The 21,132-nt window shown below is 23.4% G+C and overlaps 5 protein-coding genes across 5 annotated transcripts; 3 read left to right on the top strand and 2 right to left on the bottom strand. All coding sequences in view use genetic code 6, as the record gives it.

Moving 5' to 3' along the window:
• Positions 1 to 662: 662 nt before the first annotated feature.
• On the top strand, positions 663 to 8,044 carry TTHERM_00289240 (zinc carboxypeptidase family protein; the record flags this gene model as incomplete). Its single annotated transcript, XM_001018641.3, has 8 exons — positions 663 to 1,614; positions 1,922 to 2,421; positions 2,683 to 3,196; positions 3,248 to 3,451; positions 3,596 to 3,877; positions 3,941 to 4,778; positions 5,146 to 5,917; positions 6,305 to 8,044. Exons 1-8 carry the CDS (start codon positions 702 to 704, stop codon positions 8,042 to 8,044), a joined length of 5,763 nt encoding a protein of 1,920 aa, XP_001018641.2. The 5' UTR covers positions 663 to 701.
• Positions 8,045 to 8,759: 715 nt separating this feature from the next.
• TTHERM_00289230 (hypothetical protein) lies at positions 8,760 to 10,137 on the top strand (the record flags this gene model as incomplete). The annotated part of the gene is made up of 5 exons (XM_001018640.3): positions 8,760 to 8,901; positions 8,968 to 9,275; positions 9,326 to 9,375; positions 9,437 to 9,696; positions 9,779 to 10,137. The coding sequence occupies 5 exons, from the start codon at positions 8,760 to 8,762 to the stop codon at positions 10,135 to 10,137; spliced, it is 1,119 nt and encodes a 372-aa protein (XP_001018640.3).
• Positions 10,138 to 11,329: 1,192 nt separating this feature from the next.
• TTHERM_00289220 (thioredoxin family protein) lies at positions 11,330 to 12,118 on the bottom strand (the record flags this gene model as incomplete). The annotated part of the gene is made up of 1 exon (XM_001018639.3): positions 11,330 to 12,118. The coding sequence occupies one exon, from the start codon at positions 12,116 to 12,118 to the stop codon at positions 11,330 to 11,332; it is 789 nt and encodes a 262-aa protein (XP_001018639.1).
• A 589-nt stretch (positions 12,119 to 12,707) lies between these two features.
• Positions 12,708 to 15,695, top strand: TTHERM_00289210 (transmembrane protein, putative; the record flags this gene model as incomplete). Its single annotated transcript, XM_001018638.2, has 3 exons — positions 12,708 to 13,955; positions 14,146 to 14,655; positions 14,709 to 15,695. 3 exons carry the CDS (start codon positions 12,708 to 12,710, stop codon positions 15,693 to 15,695), a joined length of 2,745 nt encoding a protein of 914 aa, XP_001018638.2.
• An 809-nt stretch (positions 15,696 to 16,504) lies between these two features.
• TTHERM_00289190 (kinesin motor catalytic domain protein) lies at positions 16,505 to 20,999 on the bottom strand (the record flags this gene model as incomplete). The annotated part of the gene is made up of 8 exons (XM_001018636.2): positions 16,505 to 17,020; positions 17,077 to 18,857; positions 18,950 to 19,679; positions 19,731 to 19,958; positions 20,014 to 20,145; positions 20,198 to 20,407; positions 20,487 to 20,680; positions 20,735 to 20,999. The coding sequence occupies 8 exons, from the start codon at positions 20,997 to 20,999 to the stop codon at positions 16,505 to 16,507; spliced, it is 4,056 nt and encodes a 1,351-aa protein (XP_001018636.2).
• Positions 21,000 to 21,132: the final 133 nt, after the last annotated feature.

Genomic DNA, 21,132 nt, shown 5'->3' with positions numbered 1-21,132 from the left:
TGTGATATCATTAATTCATAGTTTTTAAAGTATTTCATTAATTCTTCATTTAATTAATGAGTTTTTAATTAAATAAAATTTTATAAAATAAATAGGTATTTTAAAATCAAGGAAATCTGTTTGCAAAATTTGCTTTTTTAATTTAAATATTTATTTTTTTATCACCTTTTATTGTTAATCTTGTTAAAAAATTAATTACTGTTAAATTTTTCCTAAACTTAAATTACTTTTTTTGGATAGGATGATATAAGACGAAAGTATTTTGCTTAAGTAAATTTTTATGTTTATTTGTTTATCAATTTATTTATTTCTTAGACTCAAAGAAAGTTAAAAAATATTAGTTGGATTTTTTGGATTAGGTAAATTTTACCTTTATTTAGATAAAATTTGGATAACAAATGTTTGAATTGAAAACTTTTTTTAGAATTTGAAAAGAAATTAAGATAAGATGAAATCATTCAACAAAATATTTACAAAAATTGATCGAGAGTTACTTTTTGGAGTATTATTGAAATATTTACTTAAATGTTGCTTGAAATAATAGAAATGAAGATAAATTGGTATATTTTGATTGAAAAATATGAGTAATCTTTTTTGTGATAATTCAATGGATCTAAACATGAATTATATCAAAAATACTATTTATTATTAAAATTTTTAATTAAAAATGCAAATTACAAAGAAATTTGCTTGATAAAATAATGCATCTCGAGAGTAGTGAAAAAGATTAAATTCAACTTAAATAACATCACTTAGAGTAGCAATAGAAAACAGAGAGTTTATACAAGTCAAATCTCAAAGATGATATATAAAAAATAAATATTAGTTCAAATATAATGAAAGATAATTCTAGCAAAGCACCTGAAAAGGATGCAATAAAATTAAAAGCGAAAGAAGAGGGCTTTCTTGCGGAAAGCTCATTACTCCTAAATTCTGAAAGTGATATTAAATCAAATTAATAATCTCATAGCTAAAGTCCAATAAGAAAATAGTTTGATCAAAGTATTTAAAGAAGTAAAGTAATTGACAATGAACAGTAGCTAAATTAATCAATTATAGGGATTAATAATAAAATTTCTACTTAGAGTAAAGCAAACTCTTTGATCAGTTAAAAATTGAGTGAGCCTTTGCCCCTTCTTGAAAAAGGGAAATATGATGTATACGATTTAAAGCCTAAAATTATAATTAATGAACAAAAATCTTCAAGCTAAATGCAAAATAAAAGAAAAAGGAAAAAAAAAGTAATCAGCACTCAGATTTAAAACTAGGATTAGAATTTAAGTGAAGATTAAAAAAAGCAATAGTTTCTCAAAAAGTAAAGCAGATATAGATATGTACCAGATCATAAATGCGTTAAAATATCTGATAATCTTGAAAGGTGTAATATTTGTTTTGGTACTATGTCTTCTGAGTATTATACTAAATTTACAGAAGACAGCATTAAGTATCCATACGATATATGCTATATAGACTACATACCCACATTTATTAAAAAAATGGACATTCAAATCAGAGAAAAAGTTAATTCTTACAAAAAGTTTTTATAACTATATACTCTTTAAGACATGAAATAGTATGCTTATTATGTTATAGATAGGGTGTCAAAATATTCAGGTAAATAAACAGATTTTATTTTTATAAATTTATAAATGAAAAATGTTAAAACATAAATAAAATGTATATAAGTGACAAGCATATTAAATTTTAAGTTAAATTGTATTTTAATCATAACAAATCAGCAAATAATAAATTTTTAGCCACAAATGCAACAAATAAATTTTTTAAATTACATTAAGATGATCATCGCATTTAAATACATATTAAGTCGAATGTGTATTTTTTGTCCTTCTTAATGCGTGTGTGTGTGTGTGTGTGTATGTAAATTAGTTAAATAATTAATATATTTTTGTTGTTCTTATAGGTATGGAAGATTTTCTTAGTGAGAATAAGAGGATACCAAAATGTTTAGAAAATTATGATTAGAAAGTTAAATGTAGAGATTTTGATAAAATCATGGTCATGGGAGATTATGAAAATTCTAACATATTTTCTTGTAGTATCAACAAATCAAACGATTAGCTCATGGTTTTACTGAAATCTGATAGTAATACTAAAGGATGTGTGCATTGGTTTTAATTTACTGTGGTAGCAAAAGAGCCATGTACTATCCAATTTATTATATTGAATAACAAACGAAATGGTTAACACTATAAAGATGGGATGAAAATTGCAGTGATGGAATAACAAGAAGAAAACAAAATTTAAACTCAATCTTCAAAATGCCTTTAATTACGTCAAAATGTTGTCAAATAAAATTGGTAAAGAAAATCCGAAAACATATTTTATTACAAGAGTAACGTAGACCATGCATTTTATAGGCAGAATACAGATAATCTGACAAAAGAATAGCTAGAAAAAAAAGTAAAAAATATTTATAGTTAACAATTAATTTAACAACTGATTCTTATCCACTAAATGTTACAAATATTTTCACCACAAAAATTCCAATTATTAAATTAATTAATTTTATTATTAAAGTTAAATAAAATTTATTAGGAATTACAATTTTTTTAATATTAACTAATTTATAACATTTAGAACAATTCTTTTTTCAAATCGTTTTTTGTTTAAAATTTTAGCTTTTCATAATTAAAGTTAAAATATTTTTTATTTTTAATCAAGCAATAAAAAATTCAAAAAAGAGGTTACTAAACTCTAGATTTTACTTACACTTTTGAGAAGGCTGGTTAAAGAGTAGTTTTTGCTCATTCTTATGCCTATACCTTTACTGATTTATGTAATTTCATAGCTTCAATTGAATAAAATCTTAAAGAGTAAGCTCAAGATAATTACGAAAAAGAATAGTAAGTCTTAACTTAATCAAGCTAGGACGAAACTATTAAAATTAGGACAGATGACATTTATTATAAAAAGAAAATCATAGCAAATTCTAGACTTGGATTACCAATCTATCAAATAAAAATAGCCACAAATAAAAGATAAGGTCCATACAGAAAGAGAAAAAGAAAAGTAATTTACATAATTTCCAGGTAGCATCCAGGAGAAAGTCCGAGCAGCTTTGTTTGCCAAGGTTTAATATCTTATCTTCTATCAGACTAGGAAAGCAGTAAATTTCTTAGGTAAATCTACATCTTTAAAATAATCCCCATGGTCAATCCAGACGGTGTTGTTCTTGGTAATTTTAAATTGATTTCAACAATAATCTTAAGCTAAATTAAAAACTTAGGAAATACAAGATGCAATTTAAGTGGATTTGACTTAAATAGAAAATGGTAATTCCCAGATAAAAAACTAACTCCTGAAGTCTACTTTATCAAAGAAGATATCAAACAGACTCAATAAAAAAGAGAGGTTATGATGTTTTGTGATCTGCATGGTCATTCCTAACTAACTAATTTTTTTATTTATGGCTGCAACAAAGCAACAGATGGTAAAAATTCACTTTTTAAAAATTAAATTATTTTTGATATTTAATAAATTAAATTAAATTTTATTCAAATAATAAAATTTTTAATTTATTTTTTTTAATAGATTTTTCAAACTATTTATTTGAATATAATTTTATTTTTCAAAGGAGGTACTACAGCATGGACAAAGGTTAGACTTCTTCCACATATTTTAGCAAAGAGAACAGATTTCTTTTCTTTGTAGGAGTGCAGATTTAAGGTAACTGATGATAGAGTAACTACGGCAAGAGTAACTGCATGGTAAGAATTAGGAATACCTTATTCTTTTACTGTAGAAACTAGCTTTTATGGATATCAGAAAATGGTTTATGATGAGAAACTAAATTAAAGTGTGAAACAGTTTTTTCATTTTACTGTTGAAGATCTTTTGAAAATAGGTGAAACCATAGGTAATAAAAAAATAGATAATAAGTGTGTTAAATTAATTCATATTAAAATTTTAATTGTATTAGGATAATCGTTTGTTGAATAAGCTCTTACATTAGAATAATTGCAGTTTGAATTACAGCTTAATAAGGGAAATTTAAATGCTAAATAGAAATATTTGATTACTGATTTGGTATTTAATAATAATAAAGGCTATGACAATATCATAGAGGATAATATGAAGAGCACTAAAGGTAGCTTGTATAATGCCAGCAATAATAATACTTCAAAAAATAAAAGTGAAGATGGATAACAAAGCTTTTAGCAGTCAAATACAGTTTAAAATTGTTTTTAATCAACATCAAGTAATATTATTGGTAAGCAATATTCTGGATATGAGGAAGATTAGCTAAAGAGGAAGACTACAGCTACGTTTAGAAGTTAGTCCTTAGGTAAGCAATAAATATAAAAGAAAGGAGTTTAAACTCCGAACATGAGTGAAAAAAAGAAATAGTAAACACAAAGCTCTCAAGTGAACAGAGGAATTACTATAAATTCAGAAGACTTGAACTCAGTTGATACTCAATAAATAAAAAATAAGTAGAAAAGGGCATCAAAAAATTAGTTGAATATATTTACTAGCAGCAATCAACTAGATGCAATTTAAGGATAATTGCAGATTGATAGTCATAACGTAAATAGTGAGAATTAATTTTAAGACATATTCCGCCCTATTTTATCTCAATAGTAAATTTTACAGATATGTCCTAATATCGAAAAAAACTGGAGGGACTACTTTGAGAAAAAAGATTTAGAAAACAATTTTAGGTTGATCGAGTAAGGAGAAGACCCAAATGATTTAGAGAGTTTAGATGGTGGAAGTGATTCTGAGCCCGAAGATGATTTATACGAAGAAGATGAATGGTAATCAAATTTTAAGCAATAAAATAAAAACTTTTCATTTATTTGCATAAAAATAATCCCAAAAAAATCAGAAAATAAACAAATAAATAAATATTGAAATTTTAATTTATTTTTAAATGAGTTTACTACATTTATAATTTATTTATTTAAAGCTCTAACTTGATATTTATCATTTTAGTTTAAAATGCTTAATAATTATAGAAATTTACTCTAAAATAATTCTATTAAAATAAATAAAAATATTGAATTTTAAACAGATTTTAGGTATTTATTTGGATTGAATTTTAATTTTGAAAAATATATTAGAATTATTTGTGATGAACATTTGAAAAGTTTGATTATAAATAATTATGTTTTAAATAAAAAGGCCGTTTCAAATAAATGAAGATGATGAATATGAAGAGGAGGATAATACTAAGGATCTATAAAACAAAAAAAATTAATAGAGTAATGATGTTAAGAAACCAATTTAAATATAGAGAAAAAAAATATTCTCAGTTCATACTTATTTAAATCCATAGTAATAGTAGCAGAGATACTATTATCCAATTACTAAAGTTGGTTAAGCTTTTGATTCGTAGCAAGCAAATTAAAATTTTCTTCCTATGCCTAGTGCAAAGACTTCTGTTGAACCTGTTGCTTTAATTAAAAAACATTAAAAAAAAAAATAATTAGAAAATTAAAATAAATCTCCTGAATACATAAAACCATATAATAATCCCTAATAAAATAATGGAGGAAATTATATTAATTAAATTTAAAATCGTAGCTTTGAATATAACTAAAAATAATAATCACAATACTTTACCCTTCCTACTTAAAATGATATTTTTTAGTATGAAATCGTAAACTCAATTTAAAAATAAAATATCTCCTTCAAAGAATAACAAGCTGCCTTGAAGTAAAAATAAATGCTTCTTTAGCAATAGCTGGCTTAAACTGATTAAATGTCACTGACTCAAAGATAGAATAAAACCTATAAAACCTCTAAAAATAGTGGCGTAAGGGAAAAAACGCAGGAAGATGATAGATCTAATCCTGCTCTAAAAGTTTTCAATATGGAATAAATAGAAGGATTAGCTTTAACCAAAGCAGTAGTTGACAAAAATTATAAGACCATCATTCAAAGAAAGATAGAGGTAGATTGATTTTCTCAAATTTTAGTTACTTTCAAATGTATTAATTAATATACAAATAATTAAAAATTAAAGTTTTAATCTTTATCAAACAACAATAAAGTAATAAATTTAAAAAAAAATGTTTATTTTACCAGAATAAATATGCAAATAAAATCGAATTTAGGTAAAGAATCTAATTTATATTTGAATTATTAAAAAATAAATACTCTTTGATAAACAGGTTTTAAGTGCTATCAATTATTATTAACCAAAGCAAAATATTCTTTATTAAAATCATAAGTTTTAAATACAATTTAAAGTCAAATACTATGAGATCATGTTTTTTATTTGATGAAAATTTAAATAAATTTATGAATTTTTTTATTTTTAAAATTCTTTTTTTATTAGTAAAAGCAGCTAAAGTAGCAAAATGAAAAAATTTAGATTGGTTTACTTTAGTAGAGCAGGTAAAAGAAATTGTAAGACGAGTATGGGTAAGAGGGGACTTACTACTCTGAAGATGAAACTATTGTAATTAATAGTTAGTCATAGAATAAGAGCAGAGATAGGTAAAATAATAGCAGAATAAACTAAAAAAATGAGAAAATAAGAGAGAGGAATATAAGCAACTCTTCTGTAAACTATAATTAAAAGAGAGCTGATTCATCTAATACTCATAATAAAGCTAATTAGCTTTTAGAAGATATTTTGTTCTCTAAACCAAGCTATCATCATCATAATTTAAATAATTGTAATGTGAAGAATGAAAACAGCAATAAAAGTGATTGTAATAGCTTTGGGGAATAAGATTAGATAAAACGGTCTCCAAATATTGAATTTAGAAATTCTTATCGAACAAACAAACAAGTATCTAATAAGATGGCTTTAAACTAAAATTAAGATGGATAAAATAGAGAGATTTATCTTTAGACTTACATTGAAAAAGATATTTAACTTAATGAAGAACATTAAAAAAGCAACAATAATTTATTTAATATGCTACATTTAGATGACACAGATTAAACAGATAAAGAAAGGAGAAAAGAATATATTACCTCAATATAGTAGAGACACAAATAGCTAAATAATAGCAATAGCAATTCAGCTTTTCAAAATTTATCTCACTATGAGTCTTCACCTCTAAGGTATGGATATGCACCTGAAGATTAGTATAATATTGATGAATAAAGTAGCAAAAATATTGATTCTCACTCAAGTAAAAATTTAAAGAATAAATCTAACATCTTAGTAAATTAAAAAGAAAATGGTAACAATCCTCTATAAATGAAGCTAAAGGATTGTGAATAAGTGAATTAACCTTAAAAAGAGTTTTTAGATTTAAAAACAAGCTACAATAAGAAAGATTATTATCAAATAAAAGAAACTAACTCATTAAACTTGGATAAAAGCTTTCACTCTCGTAAGGGAAGTAGAAACGATTTCCCCATCAAGGCATCTTCAAGAATAGGTAGAAATCAATACACAAATACCCAATAATTCATATAAAATCTAAATTCTAATTAACAGTAAAGCCAAATGTTTCCCAATATATAGCATCCTAATTCTAATAATTTTAGCGCCTAAAATGAACTAGAAGTTTAGCATTCAATTTTAAGTCATTTAGATATCAGAAGAGCTAAAAATAATACCAAAAATTTGTCATCTGATACAAGAAATATTTAATTAAATTAAAACCTAAATAATAATAGTTTTAGCATAGGCTCTGAATACAATAACAATAATAATAAAAATATGAATAACAACAATAAAGTGATACCAAATATAAAATATAATATTTATGCAAATAACATCAACAAATAAGAAAAATCTTCATTGCCTTAGTAAAGTCTAAGCATTGGAGTGTAAAACAACTACTCTTCCTAAATAAATAACAACCACTAAAATCAAATTATTTTAAATTTAAATATGTTTGGAAATAATAGAAAAATTATCCCTGCTGATTAAAAGATAGAATAACCTTCCTAAAATAATTTGTCTAGTCATAATTATTCTTAAATAAAAACAACGAGTTAAGTTAACATTAAATCTTAAGTTGGATCACCTAATTTAAATAGCCCATCTCCTCTCCTAGCATTAAATAACAAACAGAATAATAAAAACAGCATAACTTTGAATTAGCAAATATGAATTAATTATCTAATTTTTCACTATTTTAATGAATCTAAAGTTTATTATTAAATATAAAATTTAATTGTAAATATTTCTTATTTATAAAGTAATCAATAACTAACTAACTAAATTCACTAATTACTATTTTTACAGGCAATCATCAAATTTAATTTTTTTTAAATAACAAATTCAATCAAAAAATAAATAAATAATTAATTATCTAAATTCAATCATTAATTTATAAAAAGTGTCTAACTTTCATAAACAAAAAATCAATATTTTGGCAGGTAATTTAAAGGTTCCAATATTTAGATTTATTTAAATTTATTAAAATGAATATAAATTTTATATAAAATATCATAAACACCAATTAAAAGAAAACAAATATATTTATTATTCTATTTAAAGATTGATGTTAAAGTTTTCTTAACTTAAATAATTGATACTTTTTTTGTTAAAATAGTTTTATTTTGACTAAATATAAGCAAAAATCAGCAAATATGTATGAATGAATCTATTAATATTTTGCTATAAAAAAATATTAAATATTAAAAATTGATTTATTGCACATAATTAATTAGTGAATAAAGCAAGCAAGCAGACAGTAGAGATTTTAATATTTAGCTAGAGATATTTTTTAGCTAATATTCTGATAAAAGTTAATTATAAAAAAAATTGGAGATAGAATTAATTATTTATCAATAGCAAAATACATAATTAGAAATTAAATTTAATGGATACCATCAATAAATAATAAGAAATTTAAACTCAATAGAAATAGGAAAATAGCGCAAATGATGCAAAAGCTTAACCCTAAACAACTTTAGTAGTTAGAATGAAAAGAAAAGCTAATGAAGACCCACTAGAAAAGTTAAGTAATTAAAATTTGAGATTAGTTTTATCAATTATGCATTTTATTTATTAGTAAATTTTAAAAACAGTTATAGAAGGCTAGTTTACTTAAAAGAAATAAAAGCCCAACCCTCTCTTTGGTGTAAACTTCCTCGAAAAGATGTTGAATGATTTATCTATTTAAAATGATGATTAAAAGAAAGAAAACGAATAAGAAAAGCAGAAATAAAATTTATTGTTTAATGATTAAGAGGAAGAAAAAGTAGAAAAGAAATAATACATTCTTAAGCTAGTTGATAATGAAGCAGTTTAATAAATAAAAGAAGTTAAGATGATGTAAGCTGAAAATTTGAGAAAGAAAGCAAGAGATAGAAAGTTGCAAGCTCATAGAAAACATGTAAATTAAGTTTAAAAAAAAATTTATATACAAAATATATTTATTAAAAGAGAATCTTAGAAATGGTAGTAGACCCAACCTCAAAAGAAGTCATAGTAGAGTAAGTTATATTAATAAATAAATAATTTAGTTAGTATGCTAATCATTTTTAAAATATTAAGAAAAACAAATTTAAAAGACGAAAAGCATGTAAATGATGAAGAATATGCCTACTATGAAGTAGAAGAAAGAAAAATAGAAGAAGATAACTCATTTTAGTAAGATGATGGGCCATAAAATATAGGAAGTCTTTTGTAAAAAGAACAGGAAAATATCTTAAAAGTTTAATCAGGAATAATTCATTTTGTTTAAACTAATAATTCTGAGCTTTTTGATGGGGAATTTGCACCTTGTAGAAGCGATGACTTTTCAGACAAAGACAGTAAATAAAAAGATTTACATATATATATTTAATAAAAAATTTTTATATCGATATTTATAAATGAAATTTATCATAAATTAAGGTGAAGATTCAAATAGAGAAAGTGCTGATCAAAATGATTACCCAGATGAGGAAGAAAATTTTGATGATGAAGATAATGATTATGACAAACAAAATTAAGATGAAGATTATGATAGTTACGATGAAGATAATTTAAAATTTAAAAAGAAATCTAAAAAGAAACCAAACATGTTTCAAGATAGTCTTCATGGAATTTACTTAGCAAAACAATCAAGCGATGATAATTCCAATTCCATGGATTAAGAAGATAAGGAAAATGATGAAGACTATGATTATGAAGACGAATTTACTAAAAAATATAACAATTACCACCACAAAAGATATGAAAATGATTTTGAGGATGATGATTATGAAGATTGATTTTATTTTTTAAATTTTAAATCTCTAAGCTTCTCTTTTATACTTATCTTATTTATTCTATTCTGTTTTTATAAAATTAGTTAAAAAAATAAAAATATTATTTCTTAATTTAAACTTATTATTTATTCTTAAATTACATAATAAGTATGAAGTAGAACTTTTGTTATAGTAAGTTAAAAATATAATAGACATTAATATTTAGTGTGTAAAATTTTATATGGCTTATTATTTTATAAGCTTTATACTTCTTCCTCAGTTTAAAATACCATTTGAAAAGGCTATATGTATCTAACTTTAATAAGTTTAGAATAATTTTTAAAATTTGTGTGAGACTTTAAAATTTTACATTAGTCAAAATCTTCGAAGCATAAAAATAAATTGAGTGAATAATTGCTACTATAGAAAATTAAGAAATAGAATATTTATTTATATATTATTATAATTTGAAAGATAAAAATCAACAAAATCTTTTTATGAAAATAATATACAATTAAAAATATTAATATTATTTCTATATTTTAATTTTTATCTAATAATTCTGCTTAAAATTTAAAATCGCCCTAAAACTCACTACCTTGGTTCTAAATAACCGAGTAAGAAATACAAAATTGTACTAATTTATCAAAATAAGTAAAAAAAATTTACTCGTATTTAACTTTTCATATTGTGATTTAACCATAAATATAATTCTGATAATAAAATTTAATTCAAATTTTTGAATAAAAGACATCATTTTCATTTTTCTTAGCCTTTAGATTTTTAATTTTTAAAAATTGACAATTATTGAATCAGCTTTCGATTATAAGAGAGTAAAATGTAAATTTTTAAAATCTAGTTTTATTGATTGATATGAATTTACTTTATTGTTTATTAAAAAAATAATTTAAGAAAATATCAATCAATATTTTTAAAAATAAATCAATTATTTTATTATCATGAATAAATTTTTGATTAGAAAAAAAATATTTTGTTTAAATTTTATTTTACAGAAATTAATTTTAATTTTAAAATAAATAAAAACAATTTAGTTTGTTTGTTGGTTTGTTTTTTTGTTTGATTAATATTAATTAACTTAGCCTTTTATTCTAAATAAAAACGGAAAATAAATTTAGAATTAAAATTGTAAAATTAACAGGTTATCAAATTTTAGATATATATATCTTCATAAATATTTTTTCACAATAAATTTGCTTCAACATAAACTAGATGCTTTTTAAATCATCTTTTATAAAGACATAGGATTAAAACCTGTGAACGAAAACTCTCTTACTAATTGTCCCTTATGATACAAAAATATGGCAGGAATGCCTGAAACTTGATGGGAAGCTGATAATGGCTTATTAAGTGGGTTATCTCCATTTATTTTAGCTACAAGCCAGCCATTACTATTTTATATTTCAGTTTCGATTAAAGCTGCTAATTTTTTGCATGGAGGACACCAATCTGCATAGAAATCAACAATCACAGGCTTATCTGAGTTTAATACTTTTGCTTAAAAATCTTAAGCCCCATTAATTTATATAATTTTTGATGCGTTTGCTTGCTATTTTTGTGCTTATTCTATTTAAAGCTATTGTAACTAGAGCAAGATTTACTTTTCTTTCTCTTATTTTTCCTTCATTCCTTCATCAGTCTATTCATAAACTTCATAATTGAATTTTATACGATTTCTTATTTCGTTTATCAAGCTAACAACGTTGCCTAAGGAAGAATCTCCTAAAATGTAAAATTCTCCTTCTTTTTTAAATCCTACTGTTTCAAAAAATGTAGATGCTTTTTGCCATCTCTTAAAGATAACAGATTCTATTTTTGGATTAGTTGTTTTTATCTTTTTATATTTTTCATCTAGAGGATAATTGGCTATATTTTCAAATAGCTTCAAAACTAACTCTTCTGTTTCAATTGCATCTTTAAATTTGGGAGTTTCTTCTTCCAGATTCTCCATATACTCTAGAGCTTTTTAATTAATTGACTCAGCCATTTTATGAAATAGTAATTTATTTTCTTACTTAATATTTTGCCAATAGCGAATGTTTTATTAAAAATAAAAAATTAAAAGAATTTCTTTCTGATGCAATTTCTATTCTGAATATAAATAATCTGGATAAATTCTAAAACATTATCATGCATAATATCCTATTAATTCAAAATAATATTTCTAGATAACAACTACTTATTTTTTTTAAATATATGTAATGTTTCACATAAAATATGAGTAAGTTTTTTTAAATAATTAAGCAAAATAAATTAAGTGTACTTACATTCTGTAATGACTTATATATTCTTTTTTCAATAACTTCTAAAATATTATCTTTAAAATATTCTGAAAAGATAAAGAATGATAGTAATTTCATAAAGTCAGTAACAAGGTTAGCTTTAAAAAATCGAATTATGCCCATTTTAATAAATTGAAAAAATGCAGCAATTAGAAATGCAGTTGAATCTTATATTTAAAATTATTGAACTTACCTTGTGCTTATAATTTTTTGATAAACATAAATTAAAATCTAAAGAATAAATCATAATTAATATTAATTATAAGTTGTTAATAATTGATTATTTGATTTTGAATGAAGGATATAAATTAAAAATATATTTAACCCTAGCAAATCAATCTTAAATATGTAAAAAGCCACGGTGGAGATTAGCAAGAATTAAACGGCTCTGTAGAATATTCAATTGATAATAGCTAGATTCAAGGAAACTCTGTTATTGAAAATTAAAATGATACACCTTCTAAAATAATTCACAATAGAAATATTTTAGTTTAGAATGCTCAAACAATAATTATTTAAAATGTAAAATCAGAAACTTAAATTTGCTAACCTTCAAAAGAAATAAAATAATAAGATACAAATAAGTTGTAAAATTAGCAGACTTCACAATAGTCTTCGCTGAATTTGAGTATATCAAGCTTAGAGATAGATCCTAACAATTCAAAATTAAAAGAATTTTTATATAATATAGTTTTTTTAATCCTACTGCAAATCATAGGACCGTTTATTTCTTCATATGTTTTGTGGAAATATAAAGTCTTAGATAACTTGCCATTAAAAATAAAAGTGGCCACAATAATTCAAATTTTATCAAAAACAACTATATTGAGCATTATGAGTTGGATTATGATAATATTTTTAATAAAAGGAGAAGACTTAGCTTCACCACAAGATTTTCTCTATTATAAGTTAGAGTTTATTGTAAATTCTGTAGGAATCAGTGTTGCTACTTTAGGAGGAGCTCTTTTAGGTAAAAGCGCTCTTTTTAACAATAAATTCTTCTCAGAATTATATTATTTGAGTGAAGCAAAAGTAAAAAAGATGATGAATAAGAGCACAAGTCAATCTAAAATTAGTAATATTAAAACTGGCTTTTTTAGCTCACTTCATAAGACTTTTACTAAAAATATATGCACTAATTAAACTTTTACTGCTAGCCATCCGTTAAACAGCTAGTATAATGATGTTAAATTAGGAGTATTTGAAAATATCTAAAGAGAAAGAAAAATTGAAGAGAGAATGGTGAAAGTTATGAAGCAGTTGTTCATCGACAGTTAAACTTTTACTTTTATTTTACTCCCCTTTTCTCTAGAAAATCCCCTTTAAAAATAAATAGAATAAGAACAAAAGAATTAAATTTAAAAGTAGCATGATAAACTTTAGAAAAGCACAGAAAAAGTTAATTAAAATAAATAGTAAAAAGTTGGAGAAACTTAAAATAGATTCAAAAGGCTTCAAACTATTAAAATTTAAGAAATATAATGTGATGAAAATACCTCTCAAAACCCTACAAATGAATAACCAAATGATCAAGAAATAAATGTAAAGTATTTCTACTTTAATAAGTCGATTTAATTACTATAGAAAACAGAAACACTCAATAAAATACCTAATTAGATTTTATTTTATTTAAAAATATTTTAAAATTGATTAAATTATTTATTTTTTTTTTGAGATTAAATTTTAAATACCTTAAAAATCTTATTAAAAATATTTTCTTTTAATTAATTAGAATGAGCAAAATAGTTTACCTAAAATTAATGGTAGAAAATTGTGTAATGAGCTTTTAATATTCTGCGAGAAATAGGAATCATTAAATCCAAACTACTTTAAAAAAACTTGTTTTATATCTTTTATTCTTCTAAAAGGATTTCTACCTTGTATCTTTAGACTGTATGATGGATTAAACTTTTATGGTGATAATGTATTTGTTGGAGTAATTTGCTAATTAAATCGTCAAATGATTTATACTATATTTATTGGATTTTTGCTCTTCAGTATAGATCTTGATGTAATGAATGGTTATACTTGTCTCACTAATAAATTAATTGACTATTCTCACTATCTTGAAGATGATAGTGCTAAAGATAATCTAAAAAAAGATAAGAAAATTAAACATGACCAAGTAATAGAATAGCAAGAGAGCTAAAATACTAAAAATAGATAAAAAAAAATTATTCAAGATAAAAATTTATTAAATCCTAAAAAAGAAAATCAATAGGAGTAAAGCAGTTCTCCAAAAGTAATTTTTCTATCAATTTTATAATAAAAAAACAATTTTATTAAAATATAAAGGACGTAAAGCTCTAAATATAAGCTAATTAAGATAATTTGCAATAAAATAACACATGCTTAGCTTAGAATAATAATCCTATCCCTAACGAGTAGAATAATTTGAGATGTTAGGAATATTTTTTAGACTCTGCTAAAGATAAAGAGTAATAAAATAAACTAAGTAGTACTTAGGAATAGAAATTATGTTGTAAACAAGCAGAGAATAGCATCACTAAAGAATGTGATTGCCTAGATAAATCAGCCTCTTATCATGAGTAGGAAGAAATTGATGATATATTTGGGTAATCTGATTTAACTCCTTCTATAGATTTTACAGATATCCACAGCTTGATCTCTTGGAATAACATGAGAAAACTTGGATTCCATTACAAGTAGAAAGATATTATTCTAATTGACCGTATCAGTATAGTATTTTGCCTTGAATTAATTATTATTTTATCAATTTTTCTGCTAAATTATTTCGATTTACTATAATTTGGAGAAGAATACAAACAAACGTGGCTCATCCTTATGATATTGCTAGATTCTGTAGTAGTGATTTACACTTAACTGAACAGGGTGCATCTGTAAACAGAAATAAATAAAAGCTTTTTATCCTCTGTGAAAGCAATAATGAAAGTTTAGTATTTATTGTAGTAAAGTCACTTAATTGATGTCTAAAAGTAAATTTTAATCAATAAATTTAAAAAGAAAGACACAAATAAAGATGATTAAATATTACAATTCTTTCTTAAAATAAAATCTAAAATGCTGAAACAGGAATAGATTGATAATAATTATTATAATAAAATTATGAAAATTGTTTAATTTATTTAAAACGATATTAAACACGATCTAGAAAATGATTAACTCTAATTCCTAGGTTTAATCAAAGCTACTCCTGCATTTGAAGCTACTCTTTTTACAGGTGTTGTAGGTTTGATTTATTGGTTATTTAGAATATATATGAAATATAGTAAAGTAGACATTGGTTTACTGGGTTAATGAAATGCTAAAATTTTCTAAGTTTAAAACAAAAGAGCAAAATTAAATAAATGCATTAATTTTTTTGCATTCATCCAAATACCTCTTCTACTTTGTATCTCTAAATATATTTTTTATGATTGATTACAGATTATATATGATCACATTATAGGAGTAGGTTTGCAAGTTAAGCCAATATTTCCATCCATTAAAAAAATTATTAAATTAACAGAACAGCTTATCACATAAAGTATTATCTTTAAAATATAATAGCTATTATTTATTATAACTTAACTTGGAATATTGTAAAATAAGCATGGCTTTAATGGGTTTGTAAAAAATACTCCTTTGATAAAATTACAAATCATTACTTTCAAAAAATATTAGAGTTTTAAAAAAAAATAAATACAATAAATTAAAAATAATATTTTCTAACATTTTTCCATACTTTGAAAGTAATAAATTACTTTTAACTTGATAAAATATAATTAATTAATTATAATAATTAGAATCATATTTTATTAATTGAATTATAATTTAAATTAATAAAAGTCTTTTATACTCATAAATAACATTTATATATATATAATTCTATATATTAAAATACTCAAATTTAAACAAGGAATTATAATTAAACTTAATATTAAGTTTATATTTATTGTTTTCTTATATATTTTCTTTTTTATAAATTTATTTTTTAATTAATTATTGAATTAATTAATTAAAGTAGTTAGTTAGTTAGTTAGTTACATTATAAAGTAGTCAATTAAAATGGTAGTTTATTTGATTGATTGATTAATTAATATTCTATCAAGTGCTAATTAAAATTTGTTTCAAATATTTGTATGCACTTGCTAGAACTAGATATATTCTGTTTGCTAAACTTGCTAAACTATTTTATTTGCCATTACTAGCTTTGAATTTAATTCATTGTTTATTTCTTATAGCTTTTTTGAAATAGTTTCTTTCTCTTCTAATTATTTCTGTATTTATATAAATTCATCTTGATTTATTCTTAATTTAATGATTTAACTCTCATATTACATGATTAATTTATCATTCTTTTCCAAAGCTTCTTAATATTTTCTTTTATACTTTTTAGCTTTTTTAGAATATTTTTTCCCTTCTATGTAATGAATTTCTTTTCTGCCATAACTTTAGAAGCTATTGGATTGTTGAAGCTGAATACTAGCGCTCATTGCTCTAATTTATGTCTTAAATGTTTCAATTAAAACACATTATTCCTATTTTTCAAATTCTAACTTATCTAACAACTCACTAGCCAAACCACAGTGGTACTCAAATGATCCAATCATGGCTATAAGCTCATCTATTCTTACTTAATGCTCCTTAATTTCGAAAGTAAAGAAAATTAATTAAATAAAAAAAAATTTCAAAGTTTTACCTTTAATTAAGGAGAGCTGGCTTAAGGTTACTTTTTAAATTGCTCTAATTCTTTTTTTGTTGAGGCCAAATCTTACTCTAATGACCTAATTTAATTTGTATATTTATCTAGGTAAGCTTATAAATCAGATATCTTATCATTTTTAATTTATAGTTCTGTTTCTAACTTGGCTGTTATCTGTCTTTGTTAATTTAATATGATAGATGCCATCTATAAATTACTGTTTTCGCCTTTTAAAGCTGTGTATGAAATCATAAGATTGTTAAAAGTTTGCTCTAATCCCTTAAACTTTTGAGACAAATCTAAATTTTCTGTTTCGTATTTACTCAATTTGCTAAGAATGTTTACCTTTTCTCTACATATATTTTGATTGGCTTCACATAATCTGTTATTTGTTTCTTATAATATAAAGTTATCATTGTTAAGCTTAGCTATCTCATTATGCAATTAATTTATAATATCTTTCAGGTTTTCATTTTCATCAAGGATATTGTTAATTTTCAAGCAAATATTATTACATTTCTATACTTTTTCTTAGAAAATTGAATTTAGGTAATGGATTTCTATATCTTTAGAAAGAAGCTTAGATTCTGCTTCAGCTACCCATTTTTCTGATTCTTTTATGTACTTTGCTTTAACCTTAATATTTTATATACGATTTTACGCTTGAGAAAGTTTTTCTTGAGCATCTCTTAAAGCACCTGATAAATGCTTTTAACTGACTTACAACTCAGATATCTTAAGTTAAAATCTTGATGCTTATTCTTGCTTTCTTGTAACTTAAATTTATAACTAATCTCTTTCTTTAGTTAATTTTTCAATCTAAACAACATAATTATCACATCTTCTAAATAAAGATTTATTTTATTCAAGAATTTCATTATTTTCTTCTGAATCTATTTGTATGTTATCATAGCTATTTTGCAGTTAATCATATCTCTCCTACAAATTTTTATTTTTTTTATATAATTCTTACATCTTGTTCTCTTTTTCTTACAAATCTCTTTCAAGCTCAGTATGCTGTTTAGATTTCTCTTCAAGTTAATTTTATATAAATTAGTTTGATTCTGTTAGGATTTCAACTTAATCAGCCAACTTAGTGTTTTCTGATTACAAATCTTCTAATTTTTTTGTTAATTAATCATTTGTTTGCTCAATGCACTACCATTTTTATGCTTCTTCAAGCATTTATGTATTCTATTCAATAAAATCCTGCAATTCATTATTCATATTACTTAATTTAAATTAATGGCTCAACTCTCTAAGTTCATGTTCTTTAATTTATCCTTTTAAAACCTTAATTTCTTCACAAGAGATACATTCTTTTCTTTGTAAAACTTCAAATTGCTATTAAACCTGCTAAAACTAATTATACAAGCTATTATTTTCCTGTTTTTACATATCTATTGACTACTTTTGCCTCTCACTTTCTCTAATCAGTTTATCCTTTTCTTCTTCTAAAAATATAATTTTCTCAACTAATTCAATCATTTAAGCACTTTATCTTTATTTATTTTCTTATCTCATTTATTAACTCAATTCCCTATATTTTTCATCCATTTTATTTAACTCTCTGTTTTTCATATCAATCTCTTCTTCCATTGATCCAATATAAGTTTTTAGTTTATCAATCTCTTGTTAATATAAGTTTTTTTCATCTCTTAGCACTTAAACTTACTATTGCATATTAAATATTTAGCTTGTATATTCCTATCTTAAACTATCTATACTTTATTCACATGCTCTCATTTTTTCAGGAGTATTCCATTCATATTCCAACCCTTATTTTAATTTTTAGATGAAAAATAAAAATAAAAAAATAAATAAATTACAAAATAAATTTATATTTATAAATAATTAATCAAGTTTTTACCCATTTTTTGGAGAACTTCAGCAAATTCTTTACGAGATTTAATTGATTGATCTATTTTACCCATAAGATTATTTAAGCAAATAAGAAAAAATTAGTCCTTCTATTAATTGATAGATTAGCAATCCTTCTATGAACTTGGTGTTTGGTAATCCTTTTATGAATATTCCTATTCTTCTATTATAATTTATTCAGTTTGGGCATTATCGTAAGGACTTGTATAGCCACTAGTTGATTTTTCAAATTAAGTTTCTTCTTCAAAATCATTTAATAAATTTTCAGTGTCTTTTAAAAATTGCATATCATATTTTCCTTGTTCATAATTATTAGGAAAAGTTTTCTCTAATAACATCTTAAGCTTAACTTGCTAAGAATGGATTATAATTTATTGCTAAGCGTCTGAAGTGAACTATTTAGAAATTTAATCTTTCATTTCTCTTATTATATTTTCATACTTTGAAGCTTCATTTTCTTATTACTGTCTGAGAATATGGATAGCTTTTTAAAATTCTTTCTCATTATTTAGGCAATCTTCATTTAATTTTCTAAGACGCTCCTTTAATTCAATAATTGTCTCATCATCTTGAGATTCCTTTTCATTCATTTAACTTTTTAATTACTTTTCAAAGTTTAATTCTTATTCCCTCATTTATTCAAGTCTCTCTTTAAGCTGTTTTATTTCTAATCTTAATACTTTAACATCTGTTATATTATTTTCTTCATTTAGCTAAGCCTAATTAAATAATTAATAAATATATGGGATAAACTCTATCAATAAAATTACTTTGTTTTTTATCATCTTTGCTCTTTAAGCGAATTTCAAAGTTGAAAGAGTTTCTTAAAATGAAATAGAAGCATCACTAATAGCTGCAATAATGAATGTCTTTGAATTTCCTCCTAAGCTGTCCTTCAATATAAATGTTAGTCTAGAATCTCTATATGGGATATGTCTTTACTTTCCTTGGTTTTACTCCACTAAAGAATTAATAACACAGCCAAGAACTGTAAGACTCTACATGTATTTTAAAATAATCTAAATATATCATTTCTAATCAAAAGCAATTTACTTTATTTATATTAGAAGCTTCCTTAAGAGTTTATCCTGCTGCTCCTGTTAAATTTTATCTTTCAGAACCAGCTAAATCTACAAAGTGAAACTTAGAGCATCTTATCTTTTCTAATCCATCATTATCCTTATCCTTCATTTATGAAATGATTATTTAATTTTTTAAAAGCTTATTTAATAAATACTTTTGTTTCTATTGTTAGAGAAAATAATGAGTGGCTTCTAGAGGATTCTATGTTCATTTAAGTAGCTGAAACATGCCTATTCCTTGCTCCTGTATTTAATAACTCTATTGCTTATTAAGCACTTGTAACTTTTTCTTCACTTAATCCTTCTATGTAAACTCCTTTCTTTTAATCTTCTCTAACTAATAAAGTAGAGCCTGATGGTGATAGCTAAAAATTATAAAGATTATAAATTATTAGAAGTAAAAAATATAATAAAACCAAATAATATTCATTTTAATTTATTTACAAGATCCATAATTTGCTCATTATAAATTTCTAAATAGCTGCATTTTACTCTACTATTTTCAAATTTTTATAGCTCATTAAAAATATACTCAAAAACACGGGGCTAAAGCCCTCTATGATCGCCCTATTTTCCTAACATTGTGTATGTTTTACCTGCCCCTGTTTAACCATAAGCAAATATACTTGAATTATACCCTTTTTATAAAATGTACCATTTATGATAAAAATAATAAATCTATAAAGAATTACCCTTTAAACAAAAATCAGCCTAAGGCTTGCCAATTTTTTCAAATATTTCATCTTATTAAACATCTGAATTTATAATACAATCAAAAATGTAAGATTTCGACTCGGGTTTAGATTCAATCCATATTTTATTAGGATTTTCTTGATCAATTGATAATATTGATCTAGCATTTTATTTCCTTTCCCTTTCATTTAATGGCCTTATTCGTACAGCTACTTAAATATTATCTTCTTAAATATTAAGAGAAGTAGATGAAGTTATATCCATTATATGTTAAGAAGTATCTATAAAAACTAAAAGCTTTGGATTGAATTTTGTAAAATTTCTGTATATATTTTACTTAGAAAATGAATAAAAATAATTATCGTGTTTTTTTTTGCGCCGAATCTTTTTTAATTAT

The sequence above is a fragment of the Tetrahymena thermophila genome, assembly GCF_000189635.1.
Source record: "Tetrahymena thermophila SB210 genomic scaffold scf_8254594, whole genome shotgun sequence".
In the NCBI taxonomy this organism is placed as follows: domain Eukaryota; phylum Ciliophora; class Oligohymenophorea; order Hymenostomatida; family Tetrahymenidae; genus Tetrahymena; species Tetrahymena thermophila.
Note: the sequence above shows the minus strand (reverse complement) of the source record. Positions and strands in the feature narration are given on the sequence as shown.